The sequence below is a fragment of the Lepisma saccharinum genome, chromosome 1 (genome assembly GCF_977018435.1).
Source record: "Lepisma saccharinum chromosome 1, izLepSacc3.1, whole genome shotgun sequence".
In the NCBI taxonomy this organism is placed as follows: domain Eukaryota; kingdom Metazoa; phylum Arthropoda; class Insecta; order Zygentoma; family Lepismatidae; genus Lepisma; species Lepisma saccharinum.
In genome coordinates, this window is record NC_139229.1 from 19,678,432 (window position 1) to 19,705,756 (window position 27,325).

General features: G+C 39.6%; 1 protein-coding gene across 1 annotated transcript; it reads right to left on the reverse strand.

Annotated features, from left to right (window-relative positions):
• Positions 1-5,983: 5,983 nt before the first annotated feature.
• Positions 5,984-25,613, reverse strand: LOC145993353 (chitooligosaccharidolytic beta-N-acetylglucosaminidase-like). Its single transcript, XM_083129432.1, has 2 exons — positions 25,291-25,613; positions 5,984-9,671 (listed from the first exon to the last, which is right to left on the reverse strand). The coding sequence occupies exons 1-2, from the start codon at positions 25,383-25,385 to the stop codon at positions 7,916-7,918; spliced, it is 1,851 nt and encodes a 616-aa protein (XP_082985558.1). The 5' UTR covers positions 25,386-25,613; the 3' UTR covers positions 5,984-7,915.
• Between the last annotated feature and the right edge of the window lie 1,712 nt (positions 25,614-27,325).

A 27,325-nucleotide genomic window follows, 5' to 3' on the forward strand; every position in this document is an offset into this window, starting at 1 on the left:
GATCTACAAGTCAAAATTGACTCCAAACCACCAAATGTGCCTCCACCGGGTATCGAACCTGGGACTCCCCGATTAGATTGACGTTTTATTGTGACATAGCCCTTTTGGACAAAGTCAACATGTTCCTTTGGAGATACCTTGACTTTCCAAGGTATTATCTCCCGCAAACAGGTGACACTAAACCATTTCTTATAAAATACCGGATGAAATTATATAAGCAATTGAACCATAAATGACATTTTTAAAGAAAAAAAATGTAATAAGTCCACTTTTATAGAAGAGACATACTGCAAAACATCATGTAACAGGTGCTTCCTTGAGTTCCGCCCTTACGAAACCGGGCGAGAAAATTACGTAAACTTTCTCGCTTATTTAGCACCCAAACGGAGCATCCTAGAAGAAAAATACACAGAACCTTTTTTGTAGAGGATTGTATGTAGATTATTTTTCATCATAACCTCCTTTGCTGTAAAGTGTTTTCCAAGCAAGATACTTGCAAAAAACTGATTTTGGGCGCCATTTTTCAAAGATGGCGGCCAAATTCGGGGTGGTACAGCGGTGCAAAATTAATATATTGTTAAGAACCCTTTTAGAAAAATAATAAAATTTGTTCCAGCTTTCCCTGATGTTTTTCCTTTGGACCCCCTTATTGACTGGCCTAATAATGCGTCAACAATCAAAAAGTTTGACACCAACAATTTTCTCTTAATAAGATGTAGAAACGTGAATAAACATGAATAAATATGTTTTCTTGAGCACAAACATCATTTTCTAAGCCGTGGACCACCTTTGGGACCCATGGGCTACCTTGGGAACAGATGTAACAGTTTTTTAATTATTTTTTAAAGGTTCAAGCAATGTTACAAAATATCCATTTGGAGCTATTTCTTTTCATTTCAGAAATTTATCTATATTCATAACTAGGCTACTTGATCAGTACAATAATAATTATTACTAGGTTTGATAAATTACGTATAAAAAGATTACTAACATTACTGTTATTGCAGACCATTTTCCATACCCATGCATCTCGCTTTCCAACAAAAATGTGTGATTTGAAAAATAGATGACATACCAAATTGTAGTAGTTAGAAGTAAGTGAACCACATAAGAATTTAATGAAAAGCAGCCAATGTTTCGAAAATTAATCCGTTTCGTTTCAGTAATATGTATTAATTGTCCTAGAAGCTTAAGTTGCGCCACCTTTGGTTCACCTATCTTATTCTTTAAGAGATCTTTTATGTGTATGATAAAGTCGTACCACTAAATACAGCTCCCATATTGAAGTTGTGGGACCCCATAAGCTGTATAGTGGTGGAAAAAAGTTCTTCCCCATAAGACTTTAATGGCAATAAATAATTCCGGAAAGGTAGGCAACACATATTGCACCTTTAGGTGATCGGGTGATTCTGTCTGTCTCAAGGAGCAACTCGTCTTTCATGCAATAGCCAACAGACACAGGAAATGTAGTAAAGTCACGTGACTTGTCAGGTGGAATGTTGTTCGTCATAAAATCGCCTTTTCTCAAGCAAGGTCGCAGAACCGACAAGAGTTATAGTCTATGTCCGAAAATGATTCCCCTAAAACCGTTGAACGAAACGCTAAAATAATTCTTGCATAGCAATAGCTCGGTCGTTAGGGAGTTTGATTAACATGGGAGAGATCTGAGTTCGATCCCCGACTGGGGAGAATTGGAATTTTGTCCACCTGTTCAAGTGGCTCCGGCGCCCACCCATCGTCGTATAAAGTGGGTACCTGTAGGAAACTTGGGGGGGTAAAGGCGGGCAGGGGCGTGGTGCTGATCACATTATCCCCACCTTCGGCCGTAACAAGGAAGTGTGGGACCCTAACTCCGCACCCCCTACACGCCTTCATGGCTTGGTTCAAAACACAAGGTCGCACTTTGCTTTTTCATTTACTATACGTCCCGATTTTGTCGGAACAGAACTTTCTAATTTCTACGTGGACTTTCTTCCAAGTTCCGTAGGGATGTGAATAGGCTCCAGTTTTTCTTGACACAATTCATCCATTTATATTTCGTTATAAAAACCACGGCCGATATCCTGTGTGTGTGTGGGGGGGGGCGCTATAATTCAAACATATGAGGTGATACTTTTCTCACTACTCCATTCTCCAATCAGAAATAAATCTTAATTCCACACATTGAAAATGTAGCACTTCCTACATCTTAGCATGCAAATATCTAGCAGCAAGGTAATGTGTAGGCACATAGTGGTTCGGATACCACTTTAAACTGTAGGTGCATTCACGATTAGTCTTACTGTGCATAAAGTGGACTTAGACACCAAATCAACCAACCAACACAATCCCGTTATTGTCCAGATTATCGAAACCTGAAGCTTCGTCGCGAATAACATAAGCAGGAAGACAATGTGAAATTACCGAACAGAAACAGAACCTAAAACCTAGAACGGCTCGATTGGATTAAATCGACGATACAGCACGCGTTCTGAAATGAAGAAGAATACGAAAGTTGAAGGACCTCGATACACACACACACTTTTCCTCCCCTCAATGGTAAGATATCCTTCTTGCAGAGAAGCCTTCAAGGCCACGACGAGAAAGTGTTCTACATGCAATGACGGGACCAAAACACACGTCTAGTTTGATATGAACGCTGTGTTCCTCCTTATTTCGTACGTCATTGATAACAGGAACACGGGCCTCGTCTGCTAACCCTAGTTTCGTAGAGCAGACGCCTGTTTGCCACCCTTTGGTTCAGTGACCTTCGCTCGTAGTTAGCAAGAGTGAAAGATTCACCAGATACCTGTTGCCTGTGAGCTTATACAAGAATAGATATTTCGTTAGCGTCTGTAAGTATTGTTTCATGTGCAGTTATATCAGTTAACGTTCGAATTGTTTCCTAATGGTTACGTTATTTATAAATTAGTTCTCGAGAGTGAGCTTTCTATCTATTTGCACGGAAGGGGGGGGGGGGGCTGGTATACAGCCTGCATGTATTATTTTTTTCCTGAAACAAGAAGAAATTCCAAGACAAAAAAGAGTCGTAGAAGAGTAGTTAACAAAAAGAAAGAAGAAAACGAAAATGTAAATATTTAAATACATTATTGTATAGATCGAGTGAATAATATTTTCTCACGGGGCCTCCTCGATGGCGTAATGATAACGTCGTCACCTTATAATTAAGGGATCCCGGGTTCGATACACGGTGGATGCACGTAGTAGTTCGTATGCCATTTTAAACTGAAGGTCCAGTCCAGATTAGCTTATCTGTGCAGAAAAACTAAAAAAGAAATTGTCACAGTGTAAGAAAATTTCATGTTCAACCACATACAAAAGGGAATAATTTATTCCATGTTGGAGTTCACATTTATAGCATCTAACCAACACAATTATGGATCGCAACGTATTTTCTCAGATCCATTTTAATTATACGTGCATGATAAAATAACAGAAGTTGAGGAAAGAGAAAGCCAAGCGAAACACAGATGCCTTCTCCAGAATTTCAAATCTCGTTACGTAAGGTTCTGGGTTGAAGTCCCGGGCAGGCATGACTTTCTTGTTCTTGCCGTTTTATCTGCTTTATTTCATCATAAATCGTCGTTATGGTTTACCTACAGGGGAAGAATAATGACAATTGCCAATACAAAGCCAATAATGAACAGAACAACAACTCAAATAGGGATATGTCAAGAAAGAAACAAGACTTTACAGTGTATCCGTCTCTCGGTTTCTCGAATTGAAAATTGCTCTCCCGTTCTCGGTCTCGGCTAGTTAAATATAGAAATCGAAAAAGTATGTGAAGATACATATATTTCATATATCCCGGTTTTATAGGAGATTTCGTGAGAGATGAAATAAGTACTATTCGATCATGTTTATTTTTATTAGTTTTGCTACGTAACATCACTTTTCTTCCTAGTCGCGGACGAGTGACCATTACATGAAATTAATGACGAAATACTCAAACACCTGTGACAAGGACGATACTCAAATCCGGGAACTTTGGTGACGAGATCGAAGGATGACCACTTAATGAGCTTGCCCACCGAGTCTGCTTAATGTTGCTTGTGTCAGGTAATTCGAAATAACTGTCAATATCCCACATTCATTATCATTTGTTTCATAATTTATCTTATTGATGTTATTAACCTGAAGTCGAAGAAATAGTTGAAAGGCAATAATGCAAGATTGAATGTCTGTGATGTTACTTCGTACCGAATAATATGACGTGATATTATGATATGAATATATTAATAATATAATATGCCTAGTCATTCCATTGATTGATCTCAATTGCGCACACAAAATATGGTATAATGTCCACACCTAACCAACCTCCGTGGCGGAGTGGTTAGCACAGCGCGCTACGACAGCATGGGTCCCTGGTTCGAATCTCGGCTTGGCCATGGGTGTTCTTGGTGAGTGTCCGTTAATCAATGTCATCATATCATCACTCATTACTCATCGTCGCTATTTGCAAAAAGTGAAAGAATAGCGACACTAAATAACAAAAATCCAATCAGGAACATCTTCACCGATTTAATTCTATACCGTACCAAATTCCCAGTTTATTACTGCATCTTGCTTCATTTTACAGCATCTCAATTGTTTTCCGATTCGAAAAAAATTGGAATGTTGAGCAGTTGATTGTGCACTGTTTCTTTGTTTGGATTGTTTAATTAACGTCGCATTAATTAGTTTTAGACCAATCGTGACAGAGGGAATCGAGAGCACAAAGGAAGGGGAAAAGACAAGTTAGAGACCACGGCTCTCTTTCCTTGAACACGACTGAAGTGACTGCAGAATATTATAGATAAAATTTGTTTCGCTTTTTCCTTTTATTTCTGTTTCAGTTATTTTACTTCGCTTATCTTCTACCACTCGTATTAATCGTGTTGCTGAGGAAGAATTATAAACTCGTGAAATGGACGATGGGACAAAAAAAAATCTATGCCTCTCCCACGGCTCGAAACTGTGACCACAAAATATTGTCTTATTTTTAAAATGTACGCCAAATATGGTTTCACTCGTGTCTTTCTCAAGGCGTTCCATTGCCTCTCCGATGGCGTACTGGTAACGTCTTCGACATGTAATCAAAGGCTTCCGAATTCAATACCAGATAGAGGAACATTTGGTTCGGATCCCACTTTAATCTGTAGGTCCAGTGCATAAACTGGACTTAAACAATTAGCGTGTGGCAGATCTTGTTAAGAAAACAGTTGCTGAAATGTTCTTCTTGAGGCCACGTAGCACCCAGCTGTAGTTTGTTGTTGCTGGGGCATGAGTCATGTGACTCATGCTATCAATGCTCAATCGTTCCCGAGAACTCAGATCCACCAGACAAACTTAAGCGAATAATTTGTTATTTGGGTTGCATAAACAACGGGCTTTAAGACGTTACGAAATTCTAGGTCCCGTGGCCCAGGTAATTCTTTCTCCGACTGTACAGCTACTACCACCGATATATTCATGAGTCTAATAACACCAGAGCTAGCAGATAGGAAATTAACTATTTCTCTCAAGTCACGTGGTTTTGTTTACATTAACTTCAGTCTTACAGTGGATGAGAATAGTGCGTTAGTGTTTGTTGCAACTGGAAAAGTTATAAGTTTACATTTGTTATTAATCTAGTTACTGAACAAACAAACCCGTTGCAACAATATTTATTCCACTTAGCCTCCTCAGAATTACTGATATTCGTAACATTTTTTACGAAAGGAAGATTATGCATCACCCAAAAGTGGAGTCAATTCATACCTCACTTTAGACGTAATCGTTGCTTAGGTACCCAGTGTTGGTGCAGTAGTGTAGCACACGAATATAAGATGAATAAGACTTGTGAGTCCTATGTTTCACCATATTTTAATGTATTTGACATTCTATGAAAGTTGGCAAAACTGTGGTTTATAATCCCCAATAACCTATTCTTGGGCACGCCACTGTATAGGCCGTTACAACTTTAATAAATATACACATACAAATAATACACTTGTTAAACAAATAAATGTTTATTTCGCTTTTAAAAATCCAAGAATAAAACTTGAACAATAGAAAGGCAAATATTTACATCAAAATAACATAGTTAACTTGAACATCATGGTTGCCTTGACAGGAAAATTATGATTATAAACATTTTCATTCCGAACTTCAAAGTACATAACAGTTTCGTTCATTATTTCCATTCGACATGTTCTGCACAAGATCATGCAAAACTAATTAGCAATATGTGTGTTCAAAGTGTTAAAGGATAGGTATTCTTAGAGAAAAGAATTGTTTGAAATATGTTATGCAACAAAAAGAATTTAATCTATTCGAGCATCAAGTGATCCGGTAAATAACGATCCGTTGGTTGAGAATGAGGGAGAGACATTTTGGGGTGTGTGGATAAGAATTCCCTACAAAAATAACTGTAACAATATGATGACTTTTAGGTTGAATTTTGCTACATTTTAATTTTTGGATTATACTTACTTATTCACTTACATATTTCATGATATAATGGATTCATACTGTCTGCGTTTTGAAATGCCAAGCATGTATTCGTTCTTAGGATATCACTTTAGTAACACCGATGTATAGTGGGAAATTACAAGCTTGAGCACACACACAATAAAAACAAATAGATAAATATACTAGAAGACATAAGTGGTGCCCTCTCTTATCACTGTTCTGTGTACGCAGGAGTGATAACTAGAGTTATTAACCCAACTGACCACAATAACAGTACAATTGATCAAATACTGACTAATGACCAATATAATTACACAAATTGACAAAGTAATATAATATAGAAACTAGTACCTCATTAATTTCTTATGTTATCTGGCATCCAACATCATCATGAACACAAAACAAGTTGTTATAGCATGGGAAATAGCGTAGTAGGTAGCAGATAAGATAACTTGGCTCTCCCCATAATTTAAACTTTTCATCACGGATAGAAATCCAGTGCATGAGAAATGTTTCACGACTGGACTACTTTGTCAGTCCCATAATAATTTTTACTAGGGTAGATAAATTACGAATAAAGAAGATTACACTACTAACTTGCTGAGATTGTTGGCCATTTTTCACCCCCGTGCACATCGCTTTCCCACAAAGCTGTGTGATTTTGAACAAATGATGGCGCACCAAATCGTAGTAGTTAGGAGTAAGTGGGCCAGCTAAAGTTTTACAGAAAAACAGACAAAGTTTTGAATATTAATCGGTCTTGTTTCATAGTATGTATTAACGTTGGAAAAGTATGTCTATTTCATCATGCCTCTTGAGTCATTAGATTCAATGCTAATTCCCGAATAAGAATTGCAATTATTATGGTTAATATTACTGAGGAGTTTGTTCAAAGCCATATTCATATCCAAACATCGTCTTTGGAAGAAAAGCACGAATAAAATGAAAGAAATCTACGAAAAAACTGAATTTGTTACTAATGTAGAAGGCTCAGCTGAAAATTGGATTGAAATAGCGATGGTCAATTTCCTAAGTATTATTTTTGTAGCTGACTGTACAGAAGCAACACACAATAAGTGTAGTGTAGCAAAATATTTAGCATTTTTTTCATTTCGGTTTTGACGCCGATTTAATTGGAAACAAATTAGTATCCTTTCTTTCTGCAAAGATTAAAGGATTCGTATTAAACATAAGTTGTCTTCTCGACGGAAGCTGTTCCAGACACTCACCTTGTGAACTATTGGGTATGCTTGGAATTGAACCCAGGTACATGTAGGACTGATGCCGCACTGGTAAGCGACTAAGGCACTACCTGCAAGTCGTTTGAAAATAACTTTTAAGCCTATCACATTTTATAACGCACTTTTACCTGCACTTCTCGATCACATTTAACTCACCTTCAACTGTTTTAATTTCCTCCATTCTTGAGGAGCGAAAGACACTTTCAATTGGGTATGTTCCCTGTACGCTGCAAATTGAATTATTTGCACTGTTTCTGATTCTGAAAGCACCATTCCGGTTGCACCACATCCGCAGCAATTCCCATGGCAACCATCCTCTCTCTGTGGAAGAGCAATCTTGTCTGAGCCGAGTACCACGAGGTTCTTGGGTTGGACCACATTCTTTCGGCGAAAGCTGCAGCTCTTGGCCACAATCTCGAATCCAGCACTTGCTCGTCAGATGTTTCCGACCACAGCCCAACTTCTCCCCCTAGGACGAGCTCCTTCATATCCTCGTCTTCAACCACGTTACTCATGGTCCTCATGTTGAGCGGGTCCACTCCGTAGATCTTTTTCCAGGTCTTGTAGTTACCGCAGGAGCTATCGCCATTGCCGATCCAAGAGCCAAACCCGCAATCCAGATACCAGGCGTCAACGAACGACAGGATGACCCGGAAACCTTTCTTTAGCAATGTGGACACGAAGAAGTTATTGGTGCCTTTCCAGACCTGAATAACGTACTTCTTCTTGTCCAGGTAGTGTTCGACGTGGTAGGAATCCGTCAGCCTGCTTGTCCAGACAATTCCAGTGAGGCTTCTACCGCCGGATGCAGACTCCAGGGCGTTCCAGGCTCGATCCTGGAAATGTGCCCACAAGTCTCGGAAGTCCAGGTTCCGGCTCTCGGGCACGTTCTCTCTCAGCTCACGCAAGAACGGCGCCCAGCACTGCTCGTAAACCTCATCGCCTCCCATATGAACAACGCTGCTGTTGAACATATCGAAAACATCTTGGAAGATGTCTTGTAGGATAGTGTACGTGTTGTTGTTCATTGGGTTGAGCTGACCGCAAGGAGGTTCTCCGCACAACTCGTGCCACGGCTGCTGGTTGACGCACACTGCAAGCTCACCAAACCCTTTGGTCTCGCCCCACTGCCACCCGTTTCCGGAATGTGCCGGAATGTCCAATTCCGGGATGACCCTGATTCCTTTAACCCTGGCGTACTCCACGATCTCCTTCACGTCGTCGGGCCTGTACACCTTCTCCGGACTGTACGCCCCCCAGTCGGACATCTCTGGAACCCTAGGGGTCACCAGCGGGAAGCTGTGACTGTCCGTTATGTGCCAGTGGAAAACGTTGAGTTTGTTGACCGCCATCGCATCAATGGTCCTCTTGATAGACTTGACACTATAGTAGTTCCTTGATGTATCCAGCATCACGCCTCGGTGCCTGAAGACCGGTTTGTCCACTACTGACGCTTCGGAGATAATCACGAAGGAGTTCTTAACGGAGTCCCACGTGATCAGCTGGCTTAGCGTCTGGATACCGTGCCTAGCCCCAAAGAACGTATTGGCTTTTACATTCACAATAACTTTCTTCGATCCCGTGTACGTCACTTTCAACTCGTAGCTCTCGTCAGTATCCCAATCCAAGTGGGTGTCGTAACCTGCCACGCTCACTTCCACGCAAAACTTACACTCGAGAGAAAACTTGTACACTTTTATCCCATGATTCATCCCAATGTCGTGCAGGTGGTTCTGGAAGTCGGCGACTGCCCTTGACAGCATCTGCTTAGCCTCCTCGGAGGGGGCTTCCAGCTTCGTGAAGCGGACGTAAGCAAGGTTGAAGGCCACGGCACTCTTCCCTAGCGTGACATTGCCCGTGGGGATCGGCCAGAGGCCGCCATACCTCCCGCACATAAGCTGACACACGTTGAGGCTAATTCTGGGCAGGATGTTGTTCACCCTTTTCTTCAGGCAGGCTTCGGAGTCGCAAACCCATGTCCATTGGCTAAATGATCTGTAATGAAGGGAATATATGTATGAAACTATATAACAGTGTCTTGAAAGAAACACATTAACAAATGCAAGAAGAAATTAAAAGCATACGTAATTCAGGTAATTCATGTTAATTTTCTGGTTATAAACCTGTGTCGTTCCAGTCAATATTGTAATCAAGAATTAAATCGTCTGTATGTATGAGTTATGTAAAGAGTATGGTTAATATGTTCCAGTTAAAATATCGATCTACATTTGAAGAACTAAATTATATGGTTTGAATATTCAATAGAACTCCAAAAATTATTTGGAAAGTTTATTTGCAAATTATTTATTTCATGTAAAAAATTGTAAACTAATAATGCATGATGTAATTTGGATCAACCATAAAAACGTGTAAGCACCATCTAGGTATTGTACAAACAAACTTTTAGTATAAGAAGAACCAAATTTTTCAATCCAAGGGCGTACTTTCCCTGTTGCCGCAAGGCTCATATCCAAGGTCAACTGATAGAGAAGTGCCTCGGTGAAAACCTAAGAGCGGCATTTCGCAAACCGGTTCTCTTCGGATGAAATTATTTTGGAAGGGTGAAAGATGTGTAGTAGTGAGAAGAAAACATCCAGAGTCTTACTGTATATTGATGCCTTGTCTGATTTTCTATCATAAATAGTAACGTCATAATAACTGTGTAAAGTTGCACCATTCATTTTGAATTACCCTGTATGTTAGAAGACAACACTGAGCGGTCCAATCCAGAGTAACCAAGCTTGACCAGTTATAATGTCCAAGAGGACCAGTGAGATGTGTATCAAACCTTTACTCTCTCGTCTGAATTTAAGAATTAAAATATGCAAAAATGTAATTTTGTATGTTTTTTTTTGGATAGATATAACCCGTGGTCCCTCACAGTAAAATAGAGACTACATTAACACATTTTGAAAATAAAATGTTAAGAAATATATTTTGTTCTATGAGTGGAAACAACAGGTAAATGGAGATTACACAACACTGATTCAAATATACAATATAGTTTTATATGAATGTGAAACACGGTCCCTCACATTAAGAGAGGAACATAAATTATACTCTGTCCCAGGAATTTATGGAGCAGAGAGACAAAATCAAGTCATCTGGGTATGTAGAGAATCGTGCGGCTCGACCAACACGTGAGAAGCTACCAGCCGCGCGCATTGCTTTGCTTCGCCCACTCGCTTTATCCCCTTCTCTACTGTTATGCGCATCGTTGCTCCACAGACTCCTGGGACGTAGTGTAATGAATTTTTGAAAACCTTAAGAATGGTATCTGGACCTAAAAGAGATGAAATAATTGGTGAGCGATCTCCATAATTTGTATACATCGTTTGATATTATTAGAATAATTAAATTAAGAAGACTCAGTGGAACAGGAATAGAAATTTTTACTTTTGTGGGAAACCTAATGGTAAGAGACCTGTAGGAAGGCGAAGATGGAACTGCAATATTAAGATGAACCTGAAAGACATTGGTAAAGAAACTCAAAACAAGCAAGAGTGTATTGATCTTGCCGAAACTAGGGAGAGATGGAAATCTTATGTTGCTGCAGCAATAAATCTTCGAGTTTAGAAATGCCAGATAGAGAGAATTCGTCACAACAATATATACAATATGTAACACCCCTTGCTTGATTTCTTTAAATAATAGTGTTTCAAAAGTCCGCAAGCACAACTTTGACCGTTCGTAGCATGCAAACTAGGGCAGATATCACACCAAGTCTTCAGCATTGTTCAGCCTCGTTCATTGAGATATTTTAAAATACAGTGTGTTTTAAAAAATTGATATCATTAAGATATATTTAAGATATTAAATATCTCAGTAACTACATATTCAAGGTAAAGGAAATTACACAGGTGTAATCCTCAACTCAATAAGATTTATGCATAAAAATTTGAATAAGAAATTCAAAGGTATGTGGATGTCACAAAAGATTGTTCAAAAGTGTTCAATATGCGCACCGCACATGTCAAGTCGGTAATCCAACTCCTGTCAAACGCGCTGCAGCATGTCTGTGGTAACAGTCTCCAGTGCAGCGGTGATTCTCTGCTGGAGTTTCTCTAGTCCTTTAAGAAGAGAGGGGACATAGAAGAGGCCCTTCACATAGTCCCAGAGAAAGCTTAGAAGGAGTCAGGTCTAGTGAGCGTGGCGGCCATTTCAAAAGCACTTTATCTTCATCACTAGCACACCCGATCCATCGCCCTGGCAGTGTCTCATTGAGATACGGCCGCAGATTGAGCTTCCAGTTAGATGGCGCCCCGTCCTGTTGCAAAATGAAGTGTTCAAGTTCGTTTGCAATGAGTGTATTCATGAGCTAGGCCTGAAGCATTTGCAGATAATCATCGCCAGTCACATTTCCAGCAAAGAAAAACAGGCAATGAAGATGATTCTTGGAGATGACACAGAAGGCAGCCACTTTTGGTGAGTCTCTCAGTTGCTGGAGTGTGGCATGGAGATTTTCTTCGCCCAAAATGCAAACATTATGTTTGTTGACTTTGCTATTCGTGTGGAATGTAGCCTTATCACTAAAAACAAGACATGTATCAACGTTTTCTTCATACCACATTACACATTGACTTTTGAGGTGCTTCTATCTGTACACATACTGTTAAATTTTTAGATTACTTGCATAATTGGTAACGTTAATACATTACGAAATGATATAATTTTTTTAAAACACCCGGTACTTGTGATCGACAGTTTCTCAATACAAGTTAATAAATTGATCCTGTCAGAATGTTTTGGCAAGAAAATTTAGACTCATAAGTTTAAAAGTCGCTTCAGGTCATTTCTGATAGAAAACAGTGTTTTTTATAGCGCCTGTTTTTTTCCTATTTCAAAGATAACTGCCTATTTGAGAACCTAAAATGCGAAAACTATGTAATAACAGTTGAATATCTGTATATTGTAGTTGGACTTCGAGTTTCTTTGTTTGTTTTTTAGATCATGTCCGCCCCATCTACCGTCAGTTTTATCACTTTGCGCTTTCTCATTGTGCATAAATTATGCATCTGTTGGTAATAGGCTATCAAAGTGTAATGTGCAACAACTAACCATACTGTATCACATCGGTCTATATATCCACTGAAAGAAAGAACAAAGCTCTAACCCCTCATTCATTAGAAGGGTTGTGTGAGAGGGATGCAGCATGTACGTATTTCTGGCTAGGCTATTTAGTGAAGAATTCCACTGTCTTAAAATGCCTTTTTTAGGCCCAGAGAATGCTGGTTTAAGGTTAAAATCCATTTCAGGACATTTCTGAATACGCCATTTTTGGATGTCTATCGTTGCTTATTTCAATCATATGTGCCTGGTACGATAAAAACCGATTCTTAACTGCCTTTCCCACTGGCGACTGGGAAACAACGAATCAGCTATCAGTTGAATTCTCTTCGACTGACATCGGGCATTCTCGAGTCACATGCCACCGAAAGTTCTTGGCGGGACGAAACAAATGAACATCGGATACACAGCATGTTGCCAAACGTACTGTAGAACGGGACGGGGGGGGGGGGGGTTTGATTAGCGCCGTTACTGGATAAAAGATATACAATAGCACACAAAGCACAGAAATTTCGTACACAAAACACCCAAACACTGACAAAAACAGACGTACGCTTGACGGGAGAGCGATGTTACACCTACAGCTTTTCCTTCGCAACTGAGGTTGAGGCATCGAGCCACACATACCCGAAGACGGTTGGTGGACCCTTTAGTGCTAACTTTAAGTGCCCATTTGTATTTTTCTGTGCCTTTCTTGCCTGTTTATTTTGACTATCCATCCTCGGCCTACTTGTAATATTATAGCGTGGAATGGCTAACGTAGATGGGAGGGGTCTTCACAACCATGAATTGAAGGAGCTACATTGATTGATTGAATGAGGTTTCTTTTCTGCCGCTCTTGGCTAATAACGACGATGAGGATGAGTGATGATATGATGGAAATTATGAAGGGACAGCCATGCCCAGGACGGGATTTGAACCCGGGGCCTCTAACGTTGTAGCGCGCTGTGCTAACCGCCGCGAGGTAGGCATTGAAGGAACTTGATTAACAGAAGTTAAGATGATAACGTAATAGCCAGCAAAACGCATTATGGCGAAATCTCATTCTACCAGTGTTTCTCGAACATTTCGACACCAAGCACGAAATTAATATGTTTGCTCCTTACCGAAGGACATTTCCAGCAGTGTTGCTGAAAGTGATTGCGATTTACACGTGTCGAAAGACGTCAACATCGGAACAGGTAAGAATCTACGTCCGGTTTTTGCTTGAAGAGCAACGCAAGAAAAAATCTATGTACATTCCATCACGTTTCAGGCTTGCCAGAAAATTGCTTAAGCATGTGCTTTATCTGCCGCATTGCCGGTCTAGTTTTTAATGCGTGATTGTCACAAATACTTCTTTCTGGCTGCTTCTACCTACATCGTCATGGTTCAAAGAGCTGTTGCAAACCTCCGTGGCCTAAAGGTCAGGGCAATGGGTCGCAGACATAAGCTCACCGGACATAAGTTCACTTATATTAATGCAAAAGCGGACATAAGCTCACCTATATTAAAGCAAAAGCGGACAAAAGCTCACCTATATTAATGCAAAAGCGAACAAAAGCTCACCTATATTAATGCAAAAGCGGACATAAACTCACCTATATTAATGGAAAAGCGGACAAAAACTCACCTATATTAATGCAAAAGCGGACATAAGCTCACCTATATTAATGCAAAAGCGAACAAAAGCTCACCTATATTAATGCAAAAGCGGACAAAAGCTCACCGGACATAAGCTCATCACAAATAATGCAATAATGTCTGTCTCGAGTTGGAAATGTCTCTCATTCTCAGTCTCGTCTCGAGTTGGAAATGTCTCTCATTCTCAGTCTCGTCTCGAGTTGGAAATGTCTCTCATTCTCAGTCTCGTCTCGAGTTGGAATTGTCTCTCATTCTCAGTCTCGTCTCGAGTTGGAATTGTCTCTCATTCTCAGTCTCGTCTCGAGTTGGAAATGTCTCTCATTCTCAAATTCGTCTCGAGTTGGAAATGTCTCTCATTCTCAAATTCGTCTCGAGTTGAAATGTCTCTCATTCTCAAATTCGTCTCGAGTTGGAAATGTCTCTCATTCTCAAATTCGTCTCGAGTTGGAAATGTCTCTCATTCTCAAATTCGTCTCGAGTTGGAAAGTCTCTCATTCTCAAATTCGTCTCGAGTTGGAAATGTCTCTCATTATCAAATTCGTCTCGAGTTGGAAATGTCTCTCATTCTCAAATTCGTCTCGAGTTGGAAATTTCTCTTTCATTCTCAAATTCGTCTCGAGTTGGAAATTTCTCTTTCATTCTCAAATTCGTTTCGAGTTGGAAATGTCTCTCATTCTCAAATTCGTCTCGAGTTGGAAATGTCTCTCATTCTCAAATTCGTTTCGAGTTGGAAATTTCTCTTTCATTCTCAAATTCGTCTCCAGTTGGAAATGTCTCTTTCATTCTCAAATACGTCTCTAGTTGGAAATGTCTCTTTCATTCTTAAATTCGTCTCCAGTTGGAAATGTCTCTTTCATTCTCAAATTCGTCTCTAGTTGGAAATTTCTCTTTCATTCTCAAATTCGTCTCCAGTTGGAAATGTCTCTTTGATTCTCAAATTCGTCTCCATTTGGAAATGTCTCTTTGATTCTCAAATTCGTCTCCAGTTGGAAATGTCTGTTTGATTCTCAAATTCGTCTCGAGTTGGAAATGTCTCTTTCATTCTCAGGCAATGTCTAGAATTGCAAATCTCAGTTTTATTCTCAGTCTTGTCTCGAATTTCAAGTGTCTATGACGTTCTCAGTCCCGGTCTCGAAACATATCAGTTGTCTATTTTACAAAGAAATTACAAATAAAATCAAGGCAATGCTCATTCTATGTTTCGTCACGTCCTCTCGATACAACCCCATACTGGCCAAGCCGTCCAGTTTTCGTCGCCTCCAGCTAGCCTGTGACGTCATCAATTTATGGAGGAACTAGGAGACGTGTTTATCTGCACGTCCCAGCATTAACGAGGATATCACTGAAAATTGCCCTTGCTCTGAGGCCACGAATAAGTATCATTTTTTTTCAACAATGCTTACTCCGACAATGACAATGACGTAACCATAAGCTTCTCCTTGGAAATATTCTAAACAGGGTTCAACATTGAAAATCTGGAGGAGAGAAGCGATTTAAGAGGAAGAGAAAAGAAGTGATACATCAAAGAAAGACAACTTAGAAGAAAGAGAAAGAGGCATTGTGTGACACAGATGAAGGGACAAACAGAATGCTCAGACCGAGATTCAAACCCACAACATTCGAAATATCATGAATCGAGAGCTCAGCGCTTGTTTGTGATATATAATTCTCATCTAAACCCTTACCATTGTTGCTGTAATTCATTTCGTAATTATATGCTAAATTTTGTTTGTGACAGTATCCGAAAAGTTAACAAGTTTTAATTTTAATTGTTGTTTTAAGTCCACTTTATGCACAGATAGGCTAATCGGGACTGGACCTACAGTTTAAAGTGGGATCCGAAACACTGTCAATGTGCCTTCACCGGGTATCAAACCCCTTGATTAGAAAACGACGACGTTACCACTACGCCATCTGGTAGGCCCACTTTTAACAAGTAACTAAGTTACAGTTACTAGTGCTTGAAAAGTAATTGTAAGTTACTTTTACAGTAACTGTCTGCTGGAAACTTTCTTGCACATACACAACCATGATTATTAATTATAATGAATAGCCTATATCAAGACTTACATGTGTTTTATTTATGTTCTGGTGTATGGTATTCATCAAAAACTAAGATGTAACAAAACACTGAAGTTCTTCAAGTGTAATTAAAAATGACGAATTGCTACAAAGCTTGACCTTCTAAGTTTAGCATGCAAGGAACAAGCTTCCACGAAAATCCTTTTACTTTAGCATCCAGAGAAGACACATATTTGGAAACAAAGTTACCAAATTTAGCTTTCCCACCATGTTGCAAGCAAATTTTCAAGTTACCTCTATTGCAAGAAAGTAAGTTAGTTACAATTACACCTACTTACTTTTAAAAGTAACAAGTTACAGTTAGGTCTCCTCAACAAGTAACCGTTACTTGTAACTGCGTTACTTCCCAACACAGGTTCATGAAGGTAGTACCAGACTATGTATTTATTAGTTCGAAGAACTACTACAAGAAAAGGCTACAATTTTATATATTTTCGGCATGGGAACTTGATTATCCCCACTATTCAGTTGAGAATTTTGACGTCATCCATGCTCCGAAAGACATACGATTACGTTAATACGAAGACCTTTCAGTTCGAAGGTGAATATGTATTTACACTTCTTATCGCTATTTTTATACATTATGTTATCAAAGTGCAAAAGAATGGATTTGTTTTTCCTATTTATGTACTCTGAGCACAAAAATAGGCAGCTTACTTGTTTTTGTTTAACAAGAATTCGCTGAAATGAAGATGAAATTGAGAGAAGATGTCACAGGCAATAACGTACACAGGATTTTTTTTCATGGAGGGGGATATTGTACGTTCTATTAAATACTTGTGTTTGGACTCCAATTAAAAAGTAACCAGTAAACCTACATTAAAAAGAGTTACATCAAAATTTAGCTTATTCAATTCTGCGTTAATGTATGTCAACCATTTTTTTTTTCGAGTATGGTGAACCGGCGATTGGAACGCACTTTCTCGTTAACGCGTTCCACCAGATCGTCCGTCTGAACACTAGGCCTTCCGCTACGCTCATCGTCATGGACATTTGAACGCCCTTCCTGAAACTCTGCACCATTGCCTGACCTTCCCTTCACTCGTCACTGTCGGTCCATAAATGGCCACAATTCCCGATGGATGTCAGCTGCATTTTGTCCTTTAGAGTTCAGAAATCGTATGACAGATCTCACTTTACATTTGGCGGGATTTTGTAGTTCACCTTACTGCTTCTCGCACGTACGCAACCACACTCTGACGATTCTATCTCTGTTGCAAGCACAGAATACTAGGGCATGCTCCTGTGCATGCTCAACTTCATCAGTGTTGCCAACCCCGCGTAAAAAAATATCGGCCTTTGTTTTTACATGCGCCTCGTATTTCATATCGTTTTTTTTTTTTATTGCAAACGATCGGTATCTTTGAAATTCTGTAAATCAATAACGGGCTGTCCGATCGTTATGAAATTTTAGTAGGGTGCAGGCAGAAAGGTTTTGAATACAATTATAAATTTTCAGGTTTTCAAAATTTGTCAAAAAATCATTATTGTCAATTTTGCAAAACAACTTTTTCTTAGTATTAAGTAGTTCTATACAATATTAGTCATTTTTTTTAAGCTCTTTGCATCCGTTTTTAAAATGCATTATCATTGTCAATTCACATTGTGAAACAGATTTTATACAGATTTTTATTCAGCGGAGTAAAGCTGTACGTGGAGCGTGGCAACACCGCAATAATTGAATCATTCAGCAGTTCAACGGACATCGCACTACGATGTATCCCAAAGACATGTCAAAAAGTAATATAACGCATTAATTTTCAGTACTAGCGTAAGTAACACGTTCCCTTTTCGGCATTTTCGACAGTAACGCGTTACTTTTTCGGTATTTTCGACCGTAATGCGTTATTTTTTCAGTATTTTCGACCGCAAAGCGTTACTGTTTCAGTATTTTCGACAACAAAGCGTTACTTTTTCGGTATTTGCGACCGTAACGCGTTATTTTTTCAGTATTTTCGACCGTAAAGCATTACTTTTTTTGTATTTGCGACCGTAACGCGACACGTTTCGGTATTTGCGATAGTAAGGTGTTACTTTCTTCGTAACTTTAGTACCGTAACACGATACGTGCTTTAGCAACGACAGCATTTTCGACAGTAACGCGTTACTTTTTCGGTATTTTCGACCGTAATGCGTTATTTTTTCAGTATTTTCGACCGCAAAGCGTTACTGTTTCAGTATTTTCGACAACAAAGCGTTACTTTTTCGGTATTTGCGACCGTAACGCGTTATTTTTTCAGTATTTTCGACCGTAAAGCCAGAGGCGAAGATATAGTACAAGCAATGCAAGCACTGCTTGCATAATTCGAATATCATTTAATGTACTTAATGTTCTAACCGTATTTAGTTTTCATCGCACTCGATTTCGCGAAAAAATGCGGCCGCAAACTCCCCCAGCAGCTCTGTAGCAAGCACCAGCCTCAATGCTTGCAGCCGTTCTGCGGGAAAATAAGGCCTCCGAAGGAGTCACATGGCGAAGCGTGAATTCTGGTGGAACCCGTTCACAAAGCTTCTACAAAAAGCTGTGCTTTCCGAGCTTGCGTGATTCCCGAAAATAGCCGAGTTCAACCGAAAGCAGAAGGATTCATCTATGGGTACGTTGCCAGCAAAGACTAGTAACCAATATTTGTCTTCATGAACACGTAAACAAGATCGCAAATATAATAATAATTGTTAGTCATAAAATAACTAAAAGAAGTTATTATCACTGTTCTAAATTCCATATATATCATATTATATTACAAATTATTTTAGATTTCGCGAAATGTAAAACGCGTAAAAAAAGTTGACATTGGGAGTTGGGGCAGTGGAATTTCTGCACCCCCGTGAAGAGTTTTCTCAGGGAGGGAGGGAAGATTGGACGGACCTTGGTCCTGCACCCTGCTTCCTGGTCGGTCCAGCTCAAATTACGCCAGAAGTGTTGACCGCTACCAGTGTTTGCAACTGCCAAATTATTTACGCAGTAATTCAAGTGAGCTCTTTCACAAATTTTACAATCAATAAATTGACTGCTTTTGAATAAAACTTGGGGTGAAAATAAAGCTATCTGAGAAACAACTATCTACTGACATTTGTACATGGCATAGAAGTAAATCGTATACATTCTGCATATTATGAGCACAAGAATATGTTTTAATGATTGATTGATTGATTTCTTGTTTTAAGTCCACTTTATGCACAGTAAGGCTAATCGGGACTGGACCTACAGTTTAAAATGGGATCTGAAACACTTATGCCTCCACCGGGTATCGAACCCGGAACCCCTTGATTACAAGGCGACGACACTACCACTGCGCCATCGGGGAGGCCCGAATATGTTTTAAGTTCTATTATTATGACGCAAGTGGTGTTCCCAGGGTCTTTTTACGGTCCCCATTTTGTCATCTTTTCCTTCCTTTGACGTTTTTTCTTAGATATACTGGGCCAAAAGGGGGTTATGTCTACCATCCACCCCCCCCCCCCTTCGCCCCGGGCACGCCATTGAATGACACTTTATTACTTAAATATTAATGTACATACTCGTTCTGCTGAAATGATTCTGATTCCTCCGCGTAATTTTTATCTCCAAACTGATATATCTTTCCTTTGTGACGGATAAAATTAATGAAATAGGTTGGTATCACTTTCTGTTGTTTCAGAGATTTTCAAAGTGATCTTGTGTAGATGCTTGCATTTGCAGTTGTGGAAAGCGCGTGGGATAGTGTGCGTGTTTGTTGCTTCGTGTTTTGTGCTGTGAATTTATCGGAATGAACGCGTATTTAGTTGTACTCAAACATGTTTTGTTGTACTGAAACATTGCTTTCCTCCTTCGTAAGACTACGCTTCGCTACTGCGTAAAGCATTACTTTTTTTGTATTTGCGAACATAACGCGTTACGTTTTCAGTATTCTCGACCGCAAAGCGTAACTTTTTCGGTATTTGCCACCGTAACGCGTTATTTTTTCAGTATTTTCGACCGTAAAGCGTTACTTTTTCGGTATTTGCGACCGTAACGCGTTATTTTTTCAGTATTTTCGACCGTAAAGCATTACTTTTTTTGTATTTGCGAACATAACGCGTTACGTTTTCAGTATTCTCGACCGCAAAGCGTAACTTTTTCGGTATTTGCGACCGTAACGCGACACGTTTCGGTATTTGCGATAGTAAGGTGTTACTTTCTTCGTAACTTTAGTACCGTAACACGATACGTGCTTTAGCAACGAATTATTCTTCGAAATTTGCAACCATAACACGCTATTTTTCCGTATTTACGACAGTATGAAGATATTTTCGGTATTTAAGATAGTAATAAGTTACCAGAATTACTTACACCATTTACATTACCTTGACAAATGGAGGTGAAACTTGAGTGAGCGATTATATGTCCTTATTGCATGACAAAGAGATAGCAATTGGCGAAAATTAGTAAAATAGCAAAAGAGAAAGAAGAGCTTGAGAGGGAACAGGAATGACAAACTATTGAAACTCTGCGTCGTATTTTTGAAGTCCCATATTCTTTGATTAGGCTTGGGAACAACTCAACAATTCTTCGATTTTCCACGACCTCCACAGCACTTAATGCTTGGGATAATAAATTAATCGAAAGGGTCAAGAGCAACAATCAATCTTTCCTTACCCCATCCATCATCATTCATATCTTCCATCGCCAACAGAACAGAGATCAATGAAGTGATGGACAAATGAACTTGTTAGCTGGTTAAAAGGTCAGAGGGTACAATGGCAGCTTTCAACGATACTTGCAACGTTAACAAGTTAATCATTAATTGTGAAACATTTCATACATTAATATCGTTTGCGGCTTGTGTCTTTTTATTCTAACTTGCCATGATGTTTGTTTTACACTCTAGTTTTTGGAAGTGTTTGCTTCCGTGGGAAAATGCTTTTATCAATGTGGTGCAAGAGTCAGTCTGGTGAACAAAGTCCAGGGGATGTTTATTTGTGTGTTTTCTGTCACTGGTTTGCCAGTTTTTTTTTACTAGATTGTAGATGAAGGACATTTTGCATATATCAGTTTTTTCGAAATAAACTCCGCCGACCTTAGGAAGAAATATACATAACTAATCCTACAAAAGTTAAATTGAATCAAATATTATTGTTATAATAATAATAGAACTATTAAAAACTAATAAAATTCCATTCAATCAAAATTATAATGTTTTCACTCAAAAATATTATTCCCAATAATAATGAAACTAATCTACTAATAAACTAACTGAACTTACAACTTTAACAGAAAAATTAAAAATCATTGATCTGAGTATTATGCCAATCACTATTAAGTCCACAACTTATTGTTCTTCTTACACTATCCAAATAAATTTAAACCCAATAAAACACAAGAGAACAAAAACAATTTAAGAATTCAATGAAAATAAATGACAAAATAATAATAAATATTCACGCACGTTACCTGCTCAACAAGAAAAAATAGCAGAATAGTATATCCCATGTTGAGTGTAAGAATATATATACAGACGCACTCGACACCAACAAAACTAAAATAAGACCATCCAATAACACTATTCAATAAACTAATTTCACCCAATTAGTTTATAGGATGTGCTGCCATTTTAGTAATTTTGAATATAAATCATCATACGCCTAATGTAGGTATATATCTTAATATACCCCATATCATTAAGAAACTACGATGTTGCGGATTGGTTAGCACAGCGAGCTACAACGTCAGAGATCTCGGGTTCGAATTCCGGCCTGGATATGTTCTTTGTGAGTGTCCGTTCATCAATTTCATCATATCATCACCACATCTTTACGATTAGCCAAAGGTGGAAGGAAAGCGAAGTAAAATAAACCAAATCCATAAACCAACCAATCGAAACTTCACACACACTGCCAGAAGGAGGTTAATGTAAAGATCGATTTGGTCCATTTACGTCGCTATTTTGCCACTTTTGGCTAATCGCGAAGATGAGGTTGTGAGATGATATGATGAAAATGATGAAAGAACACTCACAAAGAACATTCATGTCCAGGCCGAGATTCGAACCTGGAAACATTCGCGTCGTGGCTCGCTGCGATATTTTAATTCTTCACAGAGGCCACACTCTGATACCTAAATGCATCATATCGATTGATGCACCAGAATGCATCGATTGATGTACTAAAGTGTGTTTTATGGCTTCTTCAAAGAATCACATTCACATTTGATGCATTTGGGTGCATTTTTGTATGTCGTGAAAGGAACACCAAAGTGCATCGTTTGATTCAAGCGAGGATTTCTTTCAGTCGAGATGCACTTCACTGCATCAGTTGATGCGTTTTGATGCACCAGAATACATATTTTTGATGATGCATGAAGGTGCATCAAGGAACATCAACTGATGCATTGAAGTGCATCTCGACTGAAAGAAATCCTCACTTGAATCAAATGATGCACTTTGGTGCTTCTTTCACGACATACAAAAATGCACCTAAAAGCATTAAATATGAATCTGATTCTTTGAAGAAGCCATAAAACACACTTAAGTGCATCAATCGATGCATTATGGTGCATCAATCGATATGATGCATTTAGTTTTCTGTGTGCAGGGCGATATATGCCGTGTGTGTGCGCGCGTTTTATTTTAAGTCGCCTTGTCAACTCTTCAGGTTAAACTGGACGATGAGTATAAATGGTGAAATTTCGAAGCACGCTACGTTAAGCACTCTGCCACCGAGGCTGGCTAGGGTCATCTTGCAGTAAACACTATTTCTCATGGTTATTCAACGTCGTGTTTTTACCTCTCGAGTTAATCGCGACGATGAGGATGAATGATATTGTAGGCAATACCGAAAAAGTGGAGGTAAACATCGGGTCAAAATTTCTAGAATTAATGATAGTGATAACTCTATTTTCTAATTCAATAAGCAAATGATGAGGATGAGCGATGATTAAACGAGTCTGACCAAGGTAAAAAAAAGGCTAAAGAATCGAATTTGGAACTTCGTTTTTCATTGTTAGCAATTAGTTTCAAATGGAGGCGCGAAAGTTCATCTTTGCGGTTCTATATCTTCAGCCTCCTGCTGGATAATACGACCGACGCAGCCATGCTTTGCCTAGGATTTGAAACCAGGACCTTTGGCCTCGTGGCTTACCATTCCACCACAGAGAGGGGACAGCGGTCTTAAAATACACACTCATGAACCATTTTAAACATTATTAAAGACCCTTCCCAATAGTAACTAAATACGTTGACTTATCTACATACTCCCAACACTCCAATAACACCATCCCCAAATTTCCTCAACGCCTACTTGAATTTTTTCCCAAATGACCAATATTTATGGCAATTTTGTCTCTAAACTTAACCCTTGAAAGGTAAAGGTAAGTTCCTCGTGGCATGAGGAGCGATGTGGATGTAGAACCACACACATTCTCCATCTCTGTTACCCTACCAGAGTTTAAAGTGGATTTAAATTTTGGCAACATCCTCAATGGGTGTTAAAATGCAAAGGGTCCCGGGTTCGAATCTCGGCCTGGAAATGGATGTTCTTCGTGAGTGTCCCTTAAGCAATTTCATCATCCTCATCGTCGCGATTAGCTAAAACAGACAGAAAGGCGACGCAAAATAACCTAATTCAATCAATCAATCAAAAGGGTGTTCCTCCCCAAGTGTCATCAATTTCACCTAACCATCAGTACTCGAAGTGTGGGTGGATGCGGATTCATGGTATCACCAGGTAGCAAGATTTTCGCAAAGCATCCGCATATTAGAGAAAATGAACATCCCGTCAGGTAATTCCGATAGACCAAACATCACCCAACTAACCCCAGCGGAAGATGAGCATTTTTGAATAAAATTGATATTTGGTACTGCACTAAACGACAAACGACCCTTTTCCACTGTCCAAACCAGATAAAACAGCTCGATCAAACATTACACACCCCAAACAACTTCGAGGCTTCACCATTCACTCCCCCTCCCCCCAACTAGCTCCAAGGCTCGACCAAACATCCCCCAACTAACTCCAAGGCTCTACCGAGCATCCCCCAACTAACTCCAAGACTCGACTAACCACCCCAACTAACTTCAAGGCTCGACCAAACACCCTGAACTAACTCCAAGGTTTGACCAAACACACCCCACTAACTCCAAGGTTCGACCAAAGATCCCTCAACTAGCTACAAGGCTCGACCAAACATCCCCCAGCTAACTCCAAGGCTCTACCGAGCATCCCCCAACTAACTCCAAGACTCGACTAACCACCCCAACTAACTTCAAGGCTCGACCAAACACCCTGAACTAACTCCAAGGCTTGACCAAACACACCCCAACTAACTTCAAGGCTCGACTAAACACCCTGAACTAACTCCAAGGCTTGATCAAACACACCCCACTAACTCCAAGGTTCGACCAAACACAACCCACTAACTCCAAGGTTCGACCGAACATCCCTCAACTAGCTTCAAGGCTCGACCAAACACCCCCCAGCTAACTCCAAGTCTCTACCGAGCATCCCCCAACTAACTCCAAGACTCGACCAACCACCCCCAACTAACTCCAAGGCTCGACAAAACACACCCAATTAACTCCAAGGCTCGACCAAACATCCCTCAACCAGTTCCAAGGCTCGACGAAACATCCCCCAATTAACTCCAAGCCTTGATCAAACATCCCCCAATTAACTCCAAGGATCGACCAAACACTCCCCAGCTAACTCCAAGGATCGACCTAACATCACTCGCTAATATTTGTTATTTGTAGCGCTGCTAATCATCGTTCACCCTTCTCATTGTCGTTATTACCTACAAAGCCAGGCTCACAAAAAGAAAACTGCAACACCTTCAGTTCATAAACCCCCGCACACACATAAATAAATAAAATGTTGATGATGTACTTACGGTTTCTTCCCATCTGCATAAACGGCCTTCGACCCTTGCTGAAGCTGCAAGATGGCAAACAGACAGACGCCCAACTGCTTCCACGCTTTCGTCATCCTCTTCTCGTCGCCACAAACGCTCGCGGCTCTGTCCCTCACTTCTGAGTGATAGGAATTAGATATGTGAAAGCTTTAAATAAACTACGGTGGCGCCGCATAATGGCAGATATTTGCATGTTTCACGAGTACAAACTGTTTCTTCCGCAAGGACCGTTGACGATGTGTCGCTGGGTGGCGCAGGATGTTAAACGAAACGTCCGAGCCACAGCTTTGCCTCATCATTCGTAAGTGTCGATTCCACGTTGTTGGTAGTTTTGCAGCCGTGTACATTACGTCAGGTGCTTAGGTCGTACCAGCGGCCGTCATTGAAAAGTCCCACCGGTATTGCTTGTAACAGCTCCATATCCTTTATTTATGCTGTTGGATTAACCACAACAATGACGAAGTGTGGGCGTCACAAATACACGCCATGAATGAGTGAGCAATGCCATTTCCGCTATTAAAACACAGAATAAGTTGTTTTCGCTACATGCTCGGATCATCATACGAAACATTTTACTAGATAACATAAAATATATAAAAGGGAGGGAGAAGAAATGAGAAATAATAAAATAAGCGCGGAAATGTAATACGTGAGAGAGGAGAAAAGAGAAGGAAGAAGCAAGACAGATAAATAGATAGAGAAAGAGAAAGAGAGATAAACGGAAAGAAAAAGAGCGAGAGAGAAAGAGATGAACTGAAAGAAATAACAGTAGGACGCAAAGAGAGAAAGAAAGAGACGGAGAACAATAAAAAAATATGAGAGAGGCGGAGGTAAATAAAATATGTACGTACAGAGAGGCAGAAATGGTGAGAATAGAATGAAGATGCACAGAAAGATAAATAAATGGAGAGAACTAAGAGAAGTAGCATGCGCACACACACACAGAGACAGAGAGAAAGAGAGAGAGAGAGAGAGAGAGAGAGAGAGAGAGAGAGAGAGAGAGAAGTGGTGAAATGAGAGAAATATAAAAATCGAGACAGCGAGGAAGAGAGAGAGGTAGATTTGATTTGATTTGAATTTAAAATTTTTGGGTGCGTCAGCACTAAGGCTATTTTGCACCCGTCACATTATACGGGGTCCAGCCCTTTATCATTCATTACACATAACAACTCTAACGTTACAGAACTAAAATCATAAAATATTAAAATCTTCTGACATTCGTTAAAAGCTGAGGCTGTAAAGGAGCACTCAGCACACATAAGGACAAAAGAACAGGAAAATACAAACAGAATTATACTGGCCATGGGGCCAGTCGCCAGAGCCTCGTTAGTCTGCAGTCCAGGGTGTACTACGTGGAAGTGAGGTTGACTATTGGGTGCACTACGTGGAAGGAGCACCTCTTACACCCCAGAGAGAGGTAGAGAATAAAGAAAAACGGGGAAACAAAAGAAAGGAATAATCAGATGGAAAAGAAAGAAAAATTAAGAAAAGGAAAAAGTTATAAAAGAAAACATGCAGGAAAGATGAAAGGGGTGGAAATAAAAAGAAGAGTAATAGGATAAGGAATATTTCTTTATTCCAGACGGGTCCTGAATAATGAACCAATCAGATACCTTATCCAGGATTTCTGGAATCAAAAAGAAAATTTTACGACTTGGCATCACTTTGAAACTCAATTCATGGACACTATTCACCATTTATATGCATGTGAGGATATTTTTACTAACTTGTATACTACATGCTGTTGTGACACGTAATCTTAGATTTCATTACGAATAGGTCATTAGCGTATCAATGTTTATGACGGAATATTACGTCAAGAGATCATTAGGAAGAAAAAACTCGCACAAAAAACAACAGATTAATTTATTTAATCACGGTTTATCACTCAGCTGTGACGTAATAACCAGATGTAAGTTTACTTCACAATGTATATTAGGCCCACTTTCCGACTTTCCATCAAGATTTCAAGTCCAGGGTTCGATTCATTTATGATGCGGCCATATCGAAGTAC

Excerpts from the sequence above, each read along its gene's own strand:
- LOC145993353 (XM_083129432.1), bottom strand. The coding sequence starts at position 25,385 with ATGACGAAAGCGTGGAAGCAGTTGGGCGTCTGTCTGTTTGCCATCTTG. Across the intron at positions 9,672-25,290 it reads TATGCAGATGGGAAGAAACC|ATCATTTAGCCAATGGACAT; the intron begins GTAAGTACATCA and ends CCTTCATTACAG.